We start from the raw sequence: 17,012 nt of genomic DNA, 5'->3' as shown, positions 1-17,012 counted from the left end.
CTTCTTATGTCCTCGTAACTTTTGGGTCCCTTTACATGGTTCAACATGGTTCTCATGAAATATAATTCACCGCAAGTCGGCGGCACATGTTGCAACCTGCCTATCTTAAAATTCTGTTTTCTAAGGGTCCACTCTCGCTGATCTTTATTCCACACAAATTTAGTTGGGAATTGACAAGACAATAAGTCCTTCGCTATCTGCAACTCTTCCTCTTCACTACTGTTAATTTTCATCCAAGATAGAAACTTTGACACTCCCATCGATGATTTCTCTAAGACCTCGTCAATAGGATCTTCATCATCAAACACAATGCTCTATTCGCCAGGAAGGTCAAACTGCAGCCTTTCGACTGCGGGAGTCCTGTAGTGAATGTCAAACGCGAATATCCTCCAAACAGCCTCACATGCTGAAAGGTACCTACAATCGTAGTATCGTTTAATCTCGTCCACCTGTTCAGGAAATTGGTCGTTGCGGCGTCGATAAGAGGACTGCATTGTCACTCGATCAGATCCCTTATTTATATACTTGAAAAGATACTTGATCGCTTTAGACTGGTTACACCACTCCACATTGATATGTGCACGATATTTCAGCAATAAGTACGGGTTATATGGCACGACAGATCCATTGTCAAGTGCCACTCGGTCCTTATATATTGTTGGTCCTGTTTTACTTCTCTTATAAATAGGATAACCGTCTTCGCCGATAGTTGTTCTTTCGGTACACTTTTTGGGGAAATGTTTTGAGCATGTAGACCCAACCATACACGGTGATCGTGGTTTTGCAGTTCCACACGTTCCGTGAATCATGTGTGTGCAAACGACGGCATGTAACACAGGATTCTCAACCGGATTGGGGATCTCCGCTGAAATTATTTTATCAATATCCGCAGCTTCAGGGAACTTGTCTTCTCGATGTAAGAACAAAAGGATATGAGCATGTGGAAGACCACGCTTCTGAAATTCAATAGTATATACAACTGTGATAGAATTACGCAAACATATTAGATTATATATTACGGCTTGATAAAATATGTCCAAATATTAAACCTGACAGATGAAAGACTACGCACCTGCTCTAACCCTACCAAAGATATGGCGCTCTTTTAAATCAATCATCAACTCTTCGAGCTTAATCTTGAATACGCGAGACAAAATATCAGGACGATCCTCGGGATTAAGTCCCCTATTTCTAACAAACCGGGTGATTTCCTACCACTTGGGATTGCACGTAAACGTGATAAATAGATCGGGGTAACCAACCACCTACAAATGGTCATAGTATCAAGGTAGTTTACTCTCATATATGGGCCACCTCCCACCAAAGAAGAAGGAACAATAAGACGACTACCGGCGGAAGACGGCTCAACGTCCCCTCGTTCAACAGCTCTTCTAAGATTATTGTAATTGTCCACGCGAAGAAGATCTTGGTTGTAGCGTATAAACTTTAGTCTATGAGATTCAACCGATGCAAATCCGTCAACTAAAAACTGGTGATAGGCTTTACCGGATTGTAACAGAGTTGGAAATTCAACTGACAGTGGTCTATCCTGAATACGGAATGCATACCACTCTCTAAGAGTTAATTTATCGCGCGGATTTTCAGAATTGCCATTTCGAAGAGAGTTTTCAGAGTGAGAAATTCCCAATCGGTAACCGTCTTCCCTGCACGGAAATAATAAAGGATACTGGAGGGCCATGAATAATGGGTGTAACTCAAATATACGTTGTAAACTTCCGCATGACTTTTGTACAATAATATCTCGTTTATCCATGTTTGGATCTAAATCACCCTCGATCAATTCTGCTACCTCTGAAACCGTTGGACGATTATACATTCTCCCATCTCTGTCTCTTCTACAGATGAGTCTGATACTCACGTCGACGTTTTCATCGGTAGACAATCTGTCCCTAGCCATCCTAAATGTCTTTGCAACAGATTATGTGAGTCGACCATCTTTTGCAGTAATTCAATCAGCTCATCGTTAAATCGCTCCGGAGTATCGTGGCTGCATTCATAGGTAATTAATAATAAGTTGTGTTTATTTATATTGGGTAACTAAATACCAAAACATCGATCTTTACAAATAATGCGTTAAACTAATATTCTAACGTATTTGTCTTGTATATGACATACCTGATTGCTTTTTTCCGATTTTCAACTTCTTCTTCTGTGTCATATATGTATAACTGACAAAATTTAGGAGTTGCTCCGGTTGACGGCAACAAACTTCCTATTCGGTGAATATTTTGGCCTCTCATCCTGAATGTGTAGGGACCTCGACCTTGATTGATGGAATGATCAATCTTCCCACCCATAGATGTGAAAGAAAACATCCCGTTATAAGCCCGGATATTCTCAATAAAATGCTTACTAAATGGATGTTGTCTACTTAGTAGAGACTTTAGGAGTTGAGGCGGTTCTTTTAACCATGGAAGCTTAACTTTGCCATCAGAGCAACACAATGAGAACTTAGGGCATCGAGTACCCTTTTTTTTCTTTTTCCTTTCTTGAAACCACATTTGCGCTCTACATTTTGTGCATTCGTATTTTGGGTCACCAATATCCCAATATCCTTCGAGTACTGAAATATTAAATGTCACAACAATATGGAAAAGTTAAATAGTTTGATTTATATAGCTATTTAAATCAAGTTATAATACTTCGATCATTAGCAAAAAATAAAATGACCTCCGTCGTTCCCCTGGGAAGATTGATTTTGTTGACTTCGGGAACATTCTCCGTGTGAGCGAAATGAGCTCGTTTCACGTCCAGTGAATACTTCTTGGTTTTCAGAAACTAAACCACTAAAGTCATCATAAGATTCGCCAAAGGCTGAACATAAATCTCTTACTAATCGCTCCACCACATCTGGTGGACTATCGATACCTAAGTAGTCATGTTATAAACAACGGAGTTAGGATAAAAGCACGTAATAACAATAACGATTGTTATATACAAATTGTTAAGATAGTATTCAATAATAATTTAAAACAAAATAACCATCGTTAATGAATTGGGAGGATTAATTTTGTTGGCCGAAGGAATATTCTTCGCGTAAAGCAAATGACCACCTACCATGTCCGGTGACAGCTAGTTGACTTTCTGGTATTGAAGGTCTACATTCGTCGTATGATTCGCTAAAGGTTGAACATAAGTCTCTTACTAATCGTTCGACTACATCTGGTGGACTATCGATACCTGTGAAATAATGCAATAAACACCAGTTTAGAGAGTAATAAAACTTATACTGGATTTGTTAAATATTTTATTTATAATAGACGGCATTTTATATACCTGTGGTGGTGGAACTAAGTGGCGTGGTTGGAGTAGAATATTGAGTATCTATTTGCACAGATACAGCTGATGTCACTCGTCTTGCTTGTCGTCTAGTCGAAGCTAATATATACGAAATGGCTATTACATTAGTTATTTTTGTTATTGTAACACTACGGATTTTATAGGTTGGTACTCGACCGAGTATGGCCTACTCGGTCGAGCAAAGTGTGTTGGGTATTCTGTTTGGCTACTGCCCAGGAATACTCGGCCGATTATGGGTAATACTCGACCGAGTAGAGGATACTCGGCCGAGTATACTCTATACTCGACCGAGTATCCGGTTTGAAGGGTAATATTTTCCGCGGTTGATTTAGAAAGGACTAGAGTTATATTGAGACGCATTTAAAGTTTCTAAACATTTTACAAAACCTAAACTACACAACGTAACTCTAATCCTCTCCAAATCTCCCTCTCATTTGCGTGGATTGTTCGTGAGTCTAACGAATCTTGCCTTGCGTCGATTATGTCGGTAAGTCTCTGATTTCATGAGTCTTATTAAGTTGTCTTTTAGGGTTTTGCCCTAATTATTGTTTTGGGTTAATTTGGGGGTTTAGGGTTTGGTCATTATATGTGTGTTGATTGTTGATTATAATTGTTGTAGGTGATGATCTGGTAATTGCTATGCATATTGTATGATTGATTAGAGCATATCGGATTGCGAAAAGGTAGGGTTTCCTACTCGATTCTCGTTAATTGATTTAAGACTGTGCTTGTGTTGTAATTGTTGTTATCTGTTGATCATCGGAGTATGGGTGTTGTGATGACGGTGGTGATGTGGTTGTGTTGTGATGGTTGTGGTGTTGTGACAGCTGTGATGCTGTGGTGTTGTGTGATTGTGGTGGAGTCACTTGCGGGAGTGGCTTCACACCCTAGTTCGCCCTCCGTGGAACCCGTCACGGGAGGGGATGTGTACATTAAGGGATAGGGATTGTTAGTCGCTCGTTGATGAGCTGGACTTGGTGGGGATGGGCTGCGGTCACCCACTGGCGGAGTGGATTACCTGTTGCGATGGGTAATCTGGCAGGGCTACACACTTCGGTGTGTAGTCGGTTACTATGGAGGATGATCAGTCGGTTACATTGTTTGTTTGTCTTACATTGATTGAATGGTACTGACCCCGTTGTTGTTGTTTTGTAAAACCTGCGGTGATCCATTCGGGGATGGTGAGCAGACTTGACAGGTATTGTATTTGGTGAGCTTGGGCGGTCATGGGGAAGTCGTCATCACCAGTTGTAGTATCACAGTCACGAGTCTTAGCTATGATTTTGTAGTTGTCCTCAGTTGTATTCACTTTATTGGTTTTGGTTTGGAATTGGATTGTTGTAAACATTAATACTTTACAGTACTTCTAATAAATGTGTTTAGGACGGAAGCTTTTGATATATACTAACCTCGGGCAACCGAGATGGTAACAGCCTTTCATGCTTGGGTAGTCCTGGTAAGGTACCTTGGTATGAGGGGGTGTTACAAAGTGGTATCAGAGCCGAAGATTCTGGCACCTAAAACTAATGAACCCAATGAACTTAGGGAGTCTAAATAAAATGAAACCGGGGAGAGTTGTTTGGAGCTACTGCAAAGACTTGGGAGACGTCCCGAAGTCGCATTAAGGCCCTTACGATCTCAAGCCGGTCATATGGGGGGAAACTGTTGTAGGTTTGAGTCATGTGTGTTTGATATTTATAGTTTGAATCTTGTGCGTGGTTGGATGAAATGATGAAAGAAGTGGAATGTGATAGTTGTTGAAAGATGTATCGAGGATTGTTGATGTTAAACTTTGAGCGTGAATATGTTGGCATGTTAAGTGTTGGAGCATAGTAAAATATGAAAGGTGAATTGTGAATTCGTATCTGATTAATATTGAGCATGGAGAATGTGATCATGTTACCTGTTTAATACAATCTTGAGCATGAAGTATGGTAGTGGTATATACGCATATGAATATGATGATGATAATGCTTGATTGTTGGTAGTAGCATATGGTTAAGGTCATGCGTTTATATATGTGAATGTCGTGTTTAATTTTAATGTGAGTATGATAAAAGTTTAACTACGTACTGGTTTTTAGAGGTTTTAAATTGTTATTGTTGCCTTATGTATGTTCAAGTTGTTTTGACTTACGAAACTTGATCTGTAGAAAGAACGATTACGGAAGGGTTGTCTTAAAACTGTCATAATTCGACTTCTAGAAATGATATTGCTGTAATTCCAAGTTGAGGTGATAGCTTGTCTTCTTACGATTCTAACGATAGGTCACACGCCCAAAACGACCAAGTAACGAGTGAGATATGACTGTTTTACGAAAACTGGACGGTGCTGAGAACTGCGCCGATACTCGACCGAGTAGTCCCTACTCGGCCGAGTATCTTTTATACTCGACCGAGTATTCCATATTCGGCCGAGTAATCTCTCTGTGATAATACTGTTTAGCGTCTGGAGTCGTGAACTCGGCCAAGTAGTCTCATGCTCGACCGAGTAAGGTCTACTCGGCCGAGTATTCCCAATACTCGACCGAGTAATCCTTCTGCGACAATTGAGTTTGCTTCTGGAGTCGAAAACTCGACCGAGTAATATAGTTACTCGACCGAGTACCTTGTACTCGACCTAGTATGTTAAGTACTCGACCGAGTACCTCATTGGGTGGCCACTTTGAGTCGGTGGCTATGTTCTTACTTTTTTTTTTGAGCCGGTGGCTATGTTTTTACATTGTTTTGAGTCGTAGGGTATATACACATGTATGTTTTGAGTCTTAACGCATTCTTTTATATGTGAGACGGTTTTGATACGTAGGTTACCGGAAGTTATGACATGGAGAATGATGGCTTATGAGGGACATGTGTTGGGTAAGGAAGACATGTGTTAATGTGGTTGTGAAGGATAGTAGAAAAAGAAAAGGGAAGAATGATGAGCTAATCGAGGTAAAGAGCATGTTTTGTGAGATATGATGAGTGATATAGTCGTGTGTTGAGTAGTATAAAAGTAAGTGTATATGGGCAAGGGTGATGTAAGTGTAAAGAAACATGAGAATGAAAGATTGAGATAAGGGATACGAATAGTGCCATATTTGGATGTGTAAGGATTTATGGAGGAAGACAGCTAGGATAGACTTGCTTAAGGATATATGTAATGGAAGGTTGTTGTAAGAAGATAGGAAAGAGAGGTATATAGTGAACTTAAAGGAAGTTATATCACGATGTGGATTTGTAGATAGTGGCTAAGTTTGGGAAGTTGGAATATCAAGGGGTGAGCCTAGTGTGTAATTCTTTGGACAAACGGTATAAAATGAATTTTAATTTCTAGAGATGTAAAAAGGGAGATGCGATTGTTTGAACAAATAAATGTTGATTCTATGGATGGATTGGTGACAAGGGTGAGTAATAGCATAATAAGAGAATATTTATGGTAAGAAAGAGTTAGATGATATCGATATGAAATAATGAGATGTGAGTTTTGGAGCAATGAGAAGGTAACCGGAGCATTAAAGAGTTAGGTAAGAGGTAATAAGGAGTTGAGTGGTTAATTGCTTTTGTCGAGTGTAAAAAGAAAAGAATGAGGGGAGTAAAGCTAAGAAAAATGTTCACCGGAGTTATGTGATATAAAGTAAGGAATCGTCGAGATGTATGATACTATCATGAGGATTTGAGTTAATGGTTATATAGGAGTTTCAGAACAACATGATTAGTCAGGAGTTTCGAGGAATTAAGTAAAGTAAAAGTTGGGTAGAGAATTTGCACGATATGAAATCTTGGTGGTGAGTCGGGTAATAATACAATTAAGAATACTATTGGGAAGAACGTTAAGGTAATTTTGTTGATGGATTTGATGTTCGTTATTAGGGATGTTAACCAAAGTTAGGAAAGAAATCGTGAGGTTTAGAGATGAGTGTAAGAGGTTGATGTCCGGACAATGGTAGTGTTATCGTTTGTGACTAGTGGTTAAGGGTAATGGTATATTAGAAAAGTAACAATTCTAAAGAGGTTGATTTTGTAGAGACAAGGTTGATATGTATGGCTGTGAGAGAGCATAAGATGTGGTTATATGAGGCGGTTGTTAGTAGTTGAGTATTAATGGTATGGTTACATTTGGCAGGGGGTGATGGGTATGCGAATGGGAGAATGTGTTATGAGGGACATACGAGTTAAACTCAAGCGATAGGTAACCTTTATCGGGGGGTAACTTACGTGATCAGGATTGACTAGGTGGATGTGATTACGGGTCTATGATATGTGTAAATGTTTGTGTGAGGTTCTGACCTCACAAGAAGTGGTATGGTGTGATAATTATAAAGTTGTTATATGAATGTTTTGTAATTTATGTTGGGTACGGTATACTAATGGAATGAGGTTCAAAAGGTAATAATTTGATTGATCTGGCATGGATAGTTAAAATTGTATGTGTATTGATGATACATGTTTATTCCGTGAAATGGTAAGGATGATGTTCATGAGATTCTTGTCAGTTTATTCCGTATAATATGTTGTGTTATAATCTAGTAGAACGGTTTTGAATGAGTTTTCTTGTTCGAAATGTCATACTGGAGTCGTGTTTATGGGAATTATATGTGATTGTGATGATTATCGATGTGGTTGTTGTGCCTCGAGTGGTGGTCTGGACATGGTACTTCATGTTGTGATGCGGGCATTTTCGCATCATGCGGTCGGCGGTTGTTGGTGGCGGTGTTGCGATGCCGTCACCGGTTGTGGTGGAGTAGGCGGGATGATTATGATTCGAGTTTCGACAAGACATACTAGTTATACATAGATTGTTGTTTTGTTTGATGTTGCTCCTGCGAGTTTCGGTTTGTGCGAGATAGACATTGTCTTGTTATTGATGTTTTCTTTACCAGGTTAAGTTTGGGAATGAGGGTAGAGTATGATATGAAATAGAGTTGTATATATGTTTTCGTTTTTGTCATGGTATAGTGATATTCTCATTGATGGGACACGGTTGTGAGAGGTTGTTATTCTGATAATTTTGATCTTGTTCTAGATAAGGCTTTAGTAGACATGGTAATGGCAAGTGATTCGTAAAACATGTGTGGTAATGACCTGAAAGATGTAGGTGGTTCATAATCCTTTGTTGAGACAGTGAGTTTAGGGTGTTGGGGAAATAGTGTCATGTTAAGTTATGTATGAGTTTTGCGGTAATGAAGGAAAGAACTTGAGGATCTAGTGTGAGTGTACGTAACGAGTGTGGATCGTGAGTTATGCTTTTGGGAGATAGGTGCTTTACATAAAGAGGTATGTTGTTTTGCAGTAATAATGGATAGTTAGTATGGTGATTTTGCTACGAGTTTTATGGTATAGGTCAGGTGGTGTGCCGAATGAGTTGAGGTATGAGAAATGTTTAAGTAAGAGAGCCTTGGATATATACATGACGAGTGTTTAGATTATAGGTGGTTATCTTTGACATGTGGTGGTGATGAGGATAATGAGACGATATAGCTAGGATTTGGTATTAGTGAGTTACGAGGACGTAACATTTATCTTAAGAGGAGTAGGATGCGATAAAAGAGATTTTGATGGTTGTGCATATGGTAGTATAATTGGAAGTAGAGTGTTGGTGTAGCATAAAGGACGGATATTTGTTTTGATTGATTTTATTAAAGGTCATGACCGTGCTTGTAGTAGTTCGGTGTTTAGGAATGGGAGAATGTTTCAATAGTGTTGACAGTTGGATGATGATGTTATGAGTGTGAGTAAACTTCGAGGACGAAGTTCCTTTTAAGGGTAGTAGAATGTAACATTCCGTTTCATTCCGTTTCGATGGTTGATCTTGTTTTGTGGATTGTCTTGGTATTGAGTTGCTAGTGAGTGTTATGGAAGTGAGACAAGGTTGGCAACGTTATATTATGGTTATTCGATAATATTATGGAGTAAATATCGAGAGGATATGTTAACTAGTAAGAGTGGTTGGTGGAGTTAATGTTAGGTGTTCATGTTTTATAGGTTGGGTTAGAACTTCGGGGACGAAGTTCTTTTTAAGGGGGGAAGATTGTAACACTATGGATTTTATAGGTTGGTACTCGACCGAGTATAGCCTACTCGGTCGAGCAAAGTGTGTTGGGTATTCTGTTTGGCTACTGCCCAGGAATACTCGGCCGAGTATGGGTAATACTCGACCGAGTAGAGGATACTCGGCCGAGTATACTCTATACTCGACCGAGTATCCGGTTTGAAGGGTAATATTTTCCGCGGTTGATTTAGAAAGGACTAGAGTTATATTGAGACGCATTTTACAGTTTCTAAACATTTTACAAAACCTAAACTACACAACGTAACTCTAATCCTCTCCAAATCTCCCTCTCATTTGCGTGGATTGTTCGTGAGTCTAACGAATCTTGCCTTGCGTCGATTATGTCGGTAAGTCTCTGATTTCATGAGTCTTATTAAGTTGTCTTTTAGGGTTTTGCCCTAATTATTGTTTTGGGTTAATTTGGGGGTTTAGGGTTTGGTCATTATATGTGTGTTGATTGTTGATTATAATTGTTGTAGGTGATGATCTGGTAATTGCTATGCATATTGTATGATTGATTATAGCATATTGGATTGCGAAAAGGTAGGGTTTCCCTACTCAGTTACTGTTAATTGATTTAAGACTGTGCTTGTGTTATAATTGTTGTTATCTGTTGATCATCGGAGTATGGGTGTTGTGATGACGGTGGTGATGTGGTTGTGTTGTGACGGTTGTGGTGTTGTGACAGCTGTGATGCTGTGGTGTTGTGTGATTGTGGTGGAGTCACTTGCGGGAGTGGCTTCACACCCTAGTTCGCCCTCCGTGGAACCCGTCACGGGAGGGGATGTGCACATTAAGGGACATGGATTGTTAGTCGCTCGTTGATGAGCTGGACTTGGTGGGGATGGGCTGCGGTCACCCACTGGTGGAGTGGATTACCTGTTGCGATGGGTAATCTGGCAGGGCTACACACTTCGGTGTGTAGTCGGTTACTATGGAGGATGATCAGTCGGTTACATTGTTTGTTTGTCTTACATTGATTGAATGGTACTGACCCCGTTGTTGTTGTTTTGTAAAACCTGCGGTGATCCATTCGGGGATGGTGAGCAGACTTGACAGGTATTGTATTTGGTGAGCTTGGGCGGTTATGGGGAAGTCGTCATCACCAGTTGTAGTATCACAGTCACGAGTCTTAGCTATGATTTTGTAGTTGTCCTCAGTTGTATTCACTTTATTGGTTTTGGTTTGGAATTGGATTGTTGTAAACATTAATACTTTACAGTACTTCTAATAAATGTGTTTAGGACGGAAGCTTTTGATATATACTAACCTCGGGCAACCGAGATGGTAACAGCCTTTCATGCTTGGGTAGTCCTGGTAAGGTACCTTGGTATGAGGGGGTGTTACAGTTATAGCCGTGAAATAAATTTTTTCCATGCTAATAACTAATACACAATATGAAAGTTATTTAATATTTAAATTACGAATAATAATTAAAAATATAAGTAAGAAAAAAATAGTAGTATATGTCATATATGTACGGGTCCGATATCCGATGGCATCCGAAAAATATTGAGCCATGTTTTTGATAAGTATAAAACAAAGCCCAACCCAATGCAATAATATAGATGACAATGCCCACCGTCCCAACCCTTATTACCACATTACAAATTTTTCGGCCCAACCCAATTCAATCAGCCCAACTATTATTTAGATCTATAACACAAAACCCTAATAACCCGTCCCTTATATTCCCTTATAACCCACCGTCCCAACCCTTATTACCACATTACAACTTTTTCGCCGTCACTCACTCTCTTCTCTCACTAAACTCTTCATACCGTCACTCTCCCCTCTCACTAAAATCTTCATACTCTCGCCGTCACTCTCCCCTCTCACTAAACTACTTATTCAAACTTTAGATCTGCCATTATCGGTTCGCTTAACTCGGTATTCGTTTAACTATTCAAGTTTATGTTGATTTCATGGTAATTTTAATTTTTCTTGATATTTTTCAAATTATTGCTTGATTTTTGTTGAAGGCTTTGCTAGATCTGGCCATTTTGTGCATGTTTACTCGAAAATTGTTACATCAGTCGAAAATTTTGTGCATCAGTCGAAAATTGTTAGATCTGACCTAAATAAATTGTTACATCACTCGAAAATTTTGTGCATGTTTACTTTAGGTGATTTATTTGTTATTTCATGTTCATTGTTAATTCGAAAATGTTTATCATAATTTTCGTGTTCATTGTTAACAATTGAATTTCTGGGTTAATAATTGAATTTCTGGGTTAATAGTTGAATTTTCTGGGTTAAAAATGTTTACTCGAAAATTGTTAATCAATCGAAAATTTTGTGCATCAGTCGAAATTTGTTAGATCTGACCTAAATAAATTGTTACATCACTCGAAAATTTTGTGCATGTTTAATTTATGTGATTTATTTGTTATTTCATGTTCATCATTAATTCGAAAATGATTATCATAATTTTCGTGTTCATTGTTATCAATTGAATTTCTGGGTTAATAATTGAATTTCTGGGTTAATAGTTGAATTTTCTGGGTTAAAAATCGAAAATTTCTGGGTTAATTGAATTTTCTGTGTTAACAATCGTCAATTTCTGGGTTAATTGAATTTTCTGGGTTAAAAATCTAAAATTTCTGGGTTCAACTCAATATGATACATTAATTTCTGGGTTTGAAACCCAGAAATTCAACCCCAAATCATGAAATCACCAACCCGAGTCCCAACCCGAGTCTCAAACCTAGTCCCAACCCTAATCCGAACCCTAATCCGAACCCGTGTCCTAACCCGTGTCCTAACCCGTGTCCGAACCCGTGTCCAAACCCGAGTCCAAACCCGAGTCCAATCCCGAGTCAAAACCCGAGTCCAAACCCGAGTCAGAACTCGAGTCAGAACCCGAGTCCAAACCCGAGTCAGAACCCGAGTCCAAATCCGAGTCCGAACCCGAGTCAACCGAGTCCGAACCCGAGTCAACCGAGTCCGAACCCGAGTCAACCGAGTCCGAACCCAATACCCAGATACCCAGATATGGAACTTAATACCCAGATATGCAACTCAAACTTTTAATGATCAAAACCATAATCCTAAATAATTTTAAAATGCACTCCATTACGTGTAATTATTTTAAATCTTTTGTTCTAATGATTATGTTTTGATTTCTCTTAGGTTGTTTCAAATGGTAAGCAATCAGAGTATGCCTACACTTATTGAGATAAGTACAATTACTGTCATTTACATTGAACAATTATTGAATTTCATTTTTTTTTATAGCTGATGTAATATTCTGATTCACCCATACTAAGCATTTTTATTTGAATGCCTCATCTACAACATAAAGAGAATTGGGACTATTGATGTTTTATTTGGGATATTTTCACCAAAGTTAAGTCACTAATTTTCATCTTTTTTATCTATTTTTATTAAGTTTTTATTTGTATATATTATTCTTAATTGAAATATTTTGCCAAACTAAGTGTTCTGTTTTATTGAATTTTCAGGTTCTGCTTTACATTTATTTTGTTATGCTTGGATGATGGCTGAACACAGAAGTTGTATGTTTGAGAAATAATTTTCGAAGCATGGAAAGATAAGTATATAAAACTTCTTATGAATGCTTACTTGTTTCTTTCCCGTTGTAGTTCTTCCGCTTCTGTGTTGAGTTTGTGTTGTTTCCTTTTTCCATTGCTTAAACTATTGCACATCTAATGCCGTTATCTTCCCGAATCCTTGCTTCTTCTTTTATTTGTTATTCACTCTTTGCTGATTTGTTTTTTATTGTACTATTAATTAAGAGGATTACTTGAGCTTTTCTCTGAAATCTTTAAGTAGCTTAGGAAATTAGAATGATTGTGAAGTTGTGTTTTTGGTATATATATATAAGTGGAAATAACCATTGTTAGTGGGGATATGCTAAAGTGGAAATAACCACTGTGAATAACTTCTTGTTAGTGGGATCATGTTAATACAGGTAGTGGATAATTTGTTTTGGCGCCTTTATTTGAAATTTTGCTGGTGAAGATTTTAAAGATATTTAAATTTCATTTTGCCAAAGTTTTTTGTTTATTGAATAATGTCATTTTTAACCCGCACTCCAATTTATTGTCACTTAATATTTTTGTCATCTATTTTGGAAGACGACTGCCCTTATTTTGTCTTTGTTTCTGATTGTTTGTTTTTGGTCTCATTTTTTTGATATTGACTAACTCACCAGTTATTAGGAAAATAATTCTGAATTATACTTGTGTCGTCCTTCTTTGAAAACTGAAATTACAGCTATAGTTCCGTGTTAAAAAAATAGCCATTCATGAAAATTGAAAAATAATATCCGAACTACTGCCGAATTACGTCAAACTAACTTGAAAGTTGAAAAACAATATCCAAACTAATGCTGAATTACGTCTATAATAAAATATTATGCACTTTAATGCTTCTAATGCTATTCAATTCTAAGCTGATTTCCCTTTTTTTGCTGATGCTTCGTCTTGCACATCTCCGTCCTTGTATGTCTTAAATAATAACCTCTTGCTTGACGGTGTCAACGACTCAATGTTATTTCCAGTTTCATTTTCTGCATCCTGCATTTGTTTCTGTTTGCGTAAGTTTAAGTTCTAATAGATCATAATAATTTTTATTAATCGGCATTTAATTACTATATTTGGATTGAATTTCATACCAGCAAATAATCTGATTGTGTCTCACTTGTGACAACACTTTCCTGTAGACAATTGTTACATATGCTTTAAATAATGATTGTTTTAAATTAAGTAATTGCTAAGGAAAATCTGTAAAGATAGTATAGAAGCGTTGTTTTACCTGTGTCATATTTAATGTTAAAATCTTTTCCACAGATTCATCGTTCTGTATTCCCTTGACAGCACTATCATCCTGTAATGGTTCACAGATTTTTTACAATCGCTTAAAAGTGTGTATAATTAATTACTTCCGATTAATATTTGAAGGGATAATTATGTTTTACCTCTGCATTGCTGGCCGCTAAGACTTGATTCTCGTATTGAATTTTCTCCTGCACATATCATTTTAATATTTTAAGCTCTTTTAAATAGATTGTATTTTCTAAATGCAAAAAATTGTAATTTCACTACCAAAAGACTGCCCATTGAGTCTGGTATTTCACTTTCGGCAGCACTCATTTCCTGGTTTTAAAATGCTAAATTGTTAGCTAAACGATTATTGATATTTGGTAAAATTTAATAAAGAATTTAAATTGCTTTATTACCTGTATCATTTTGTATTGTTCAGTCCATGCTTCTATATGTCTCAACTCATCACTGTAGTCCACAACCGTGTAGCACCTTGAGCTTAATTCCAGATTATACCTTTTGTCAACTACTAACTTGAGTACGTACTTCTTTCGTAACATTGAAGTTAGTTCTTGTGGCACTCCTCGGACATTTCCTACCTGTGTATATTTTATATTAAGAGAACTTTTGATGCTATAATTAAGATTATATGAAACAAAAAGTATTTGTGTAATGTAATTTAGTGGTCGTACCTGGTGTAGTTTGTCTAAACATTCCAAAGGAGTCTTTGCAACCTTTTTTTTGATTTGTTTATCATACATGATTAAATTTGCTTTCGCTCCATTATCATCGCTAATTATAAATCTCACCTTAAATCTGCATTTATAAATATGATTATGTTGTAAGATACGTATGTATAAATAATGCTATCGTAGAATCAAAATACATGGGATTTTACCTTGTTGCTCTATTTTCGCTGCCCTCTTCATGTGCTATACAATTTTCGTCTGAGCAGTACCATTTGCCATGTCTCTTCCCAACTGGACTTGTAAACTTTTGGCATATATTACGGTACCATCCATAAGTGTCGTCTATTTCATTCAAGTATGCTACTGTCACATATTTGCCAACCTGTTTTGTACATTTGAGTGAGTATTAAAAAACTAAAGAAAGTAATTATAAAGATTAATATATTTTCGTGAATCATGTAAATGCTAACCAATTCAGTACACATGATTTCGTGTAGTGTTTTGCAACTTTCATCCAATATTGTCTTGTTCTTGCTTTCAACAACTCCTTTACTTCTACCTGGCCTTGCTGATAATCTGCATTATTTGGCGTGTTAGATGAGGTAAACACGTTTATGTGGTTTTTATGTTAAAAAAAAATCTGTTTTTTTTCCATATGCCCACCTTGTCTTAATATAATGTGCCTCGGGTATTTCCGGATTAACATAAATCTTGCTCACATCGTCTACAATTGATAGATGTATGTGTCCTCCTATAATTTGAAAGAAATAAGTAAATATTTAGTATGTATTTAAATTGAAGTAATCTGGAAAATGGTATTTATTTTAATGAACCGGGCATGAATCGTAGATGTTACCTTTTGTGACTATCCTTTCCACGCATTGCATAACAATAACTGGTTTCTCCGACTTGTGGCAAAGATTTGTTGCTATATGTTCACCGTCTTTAGTGTATGGTCCCCACATCCAAAATGATAATTGAGTATCGCTGCAATTTGGCAAGCATGGTTTTCATAAGTAATGTGACATTTTTTGAAATCAACTTTGTCATCTATAATAATCAACTTTGACCATAAAAAATAACTGAGTCTTACTCTTGGTTTGCCAAATCCAGTGCCATTCTTTTGGTGTTGTTGTGTACAAAGACAGCATTGTAGTCCTCTACTCCTCCTATGACATCTATAATAATATAAAATGTATTTAGTAAATTGTACATGAAATATTAAATTCACTGCAATAAGCATTCAATATGAGATTGAACAACATTTAAAGAATTAAGTTGTTAATGATAATACCTATTAGTTGCCTTCCTTCTAGTTTGTTACTAATGATATCTTCAAATGAGATAAACTTAAAACCATGCTTTGGAATTGACCCACACTCTATTTCATCAATGGTTGTCCGCGTACCAAATCTTGATCCGATACTTGTGTGTTGTTGCAAGGTGGAATCCGTGGTTACGGACTGTTTGAAATCTCCCTATTTTGTACGTCTTTCCTTCTTGAATTCTGCCATCGTATTTCTTGATCAATGATTTTGTGATTGATCCTTGAACAACATTGTTTTCTTCATCAACCATTAGGAATTCAACTTTATGAAAAATCCCTTTTCCATGATTGTTCCATTCCTGTTTTTTCCATTTCCTTATCACCCTTACTTTCATGAATACATTAAAGTCTCCTTCTTGAATTTCAGCAATCGTTTTTTGTGTCGGTTGTTCCATTGTTGAATGTATTTTGTTAATGTGTTTGTTTTGAAATAAGTTGCTGGAAAATTCTGAAGATTATATGGAGGGAGTTTAATTATATGGAGGGAGTTTAATCTGGGTTTTAGGTAGTGTGGGGTAGTTAATTGGTAATGGGAGATTGTGGATTGTAGATTGTGGATTATGGAGGCAGTAGTGGTAATTTGGTAGGATGAGTGGGAGATTATTTGATAATCTGAATTTTAATTTAATTACCTAATTAATAATCTGTAATTTTAATTTTATTTTAATTACTTTAAGTTCATTTAAAATTATTGTTAATCATCAATATCATTGTTGTGTATTTTTTCAATGAACTATAGTATTAATATGAATATTCTGAATAATTTTAATTAAATTTGTAATTTAAATTTAATTACTTAGTTTACTTCAATTTAATTAATAATTAATATTGATGATTAATATCATTATTGTGTATGTA

At 36.9% G+C, this 17,012-nt stretch overlaps 2 protein-coding genes across 2 annotated transcripts; both read right to left on the bottom strand.

Annotated features, from left to right (window-relative positions):
* Window positions 1-314: 314 nt before the first annotated feature.
* On the bottom strand, window positions 315-13,000 carry LOC141639801 (uncharacterized). Its single transcript, XM_074448846.1, has 8 exons — window positions 12,937-13,000; window positions 3,298-3,399; window positions 3,079-3,201; window positions 2,692-2,889; window positions 2,137-2,584; window positions 1,298-1,664; window positions 1,073-1,211; window positions 315-979 (listed from the first exon to the last, which is right to left on the bottom strand). The coding sequence occupies exons 1-8, from the start codon at window positions 12,998-13,000 to the stop codon at window positions 315-317; spliced, it is 2,106 nt and encodes a 701-aa protein (XP_074304947.1).
* A 763-nt stretch (window positions 13,001-13,763) lies between these two features.
* Window positions 13,764-16,549, bottom strand: LOC141639800 (uncharacterized). The gene is made up of 13 exons (XM_074448845.1): window positions 16,288-16,549; window positions 15,921-16,005; window positions 15,684-15,814; window positions 15,491-15,578; window positions 15,298-15,403; window positions 15,037-15,209; window positions 14,831-14,954; window positions 14,555-14,737; window positions 14,421-14,471; window positions 14,294-14,341; window positions 14,131-14,202; window positions 13,991-14,032; window positions 13,764-13,904 (listed from the first exon to the last, which is right to left on the bottom strand). Exons 1-13 carry the CDS (start codon window positions 16,547-16,549, stop codon window positions 13,764-13,766), a joined length of 1,506 nt encoding a protein of 501 aa, XP_074304946.1.
* Between the last annotated feature and the right edge of the window lie 463 nt (window positions 16,550-17,012).

The sequence above is a fragment of the Silene latifolia genome, unplaced genomic scaffold, assembly GCF_048544455.1.
Source record: "Silene latifolia isolate original U9 population unplaced genomic scaffold, ASM4854445v1 scaffold_57, whole genome shotgun sequence".
Taxonomy (NCBI): Eukaryota; Viridiplantae; Streptophyta; class Magnoliopsida; order Caryophyllales; family Caryophyllaceae; genus Silene; species Silene latifolia.
This window is presented reverse-complemented; position numbering and strand designations above follow the sequence as displayed.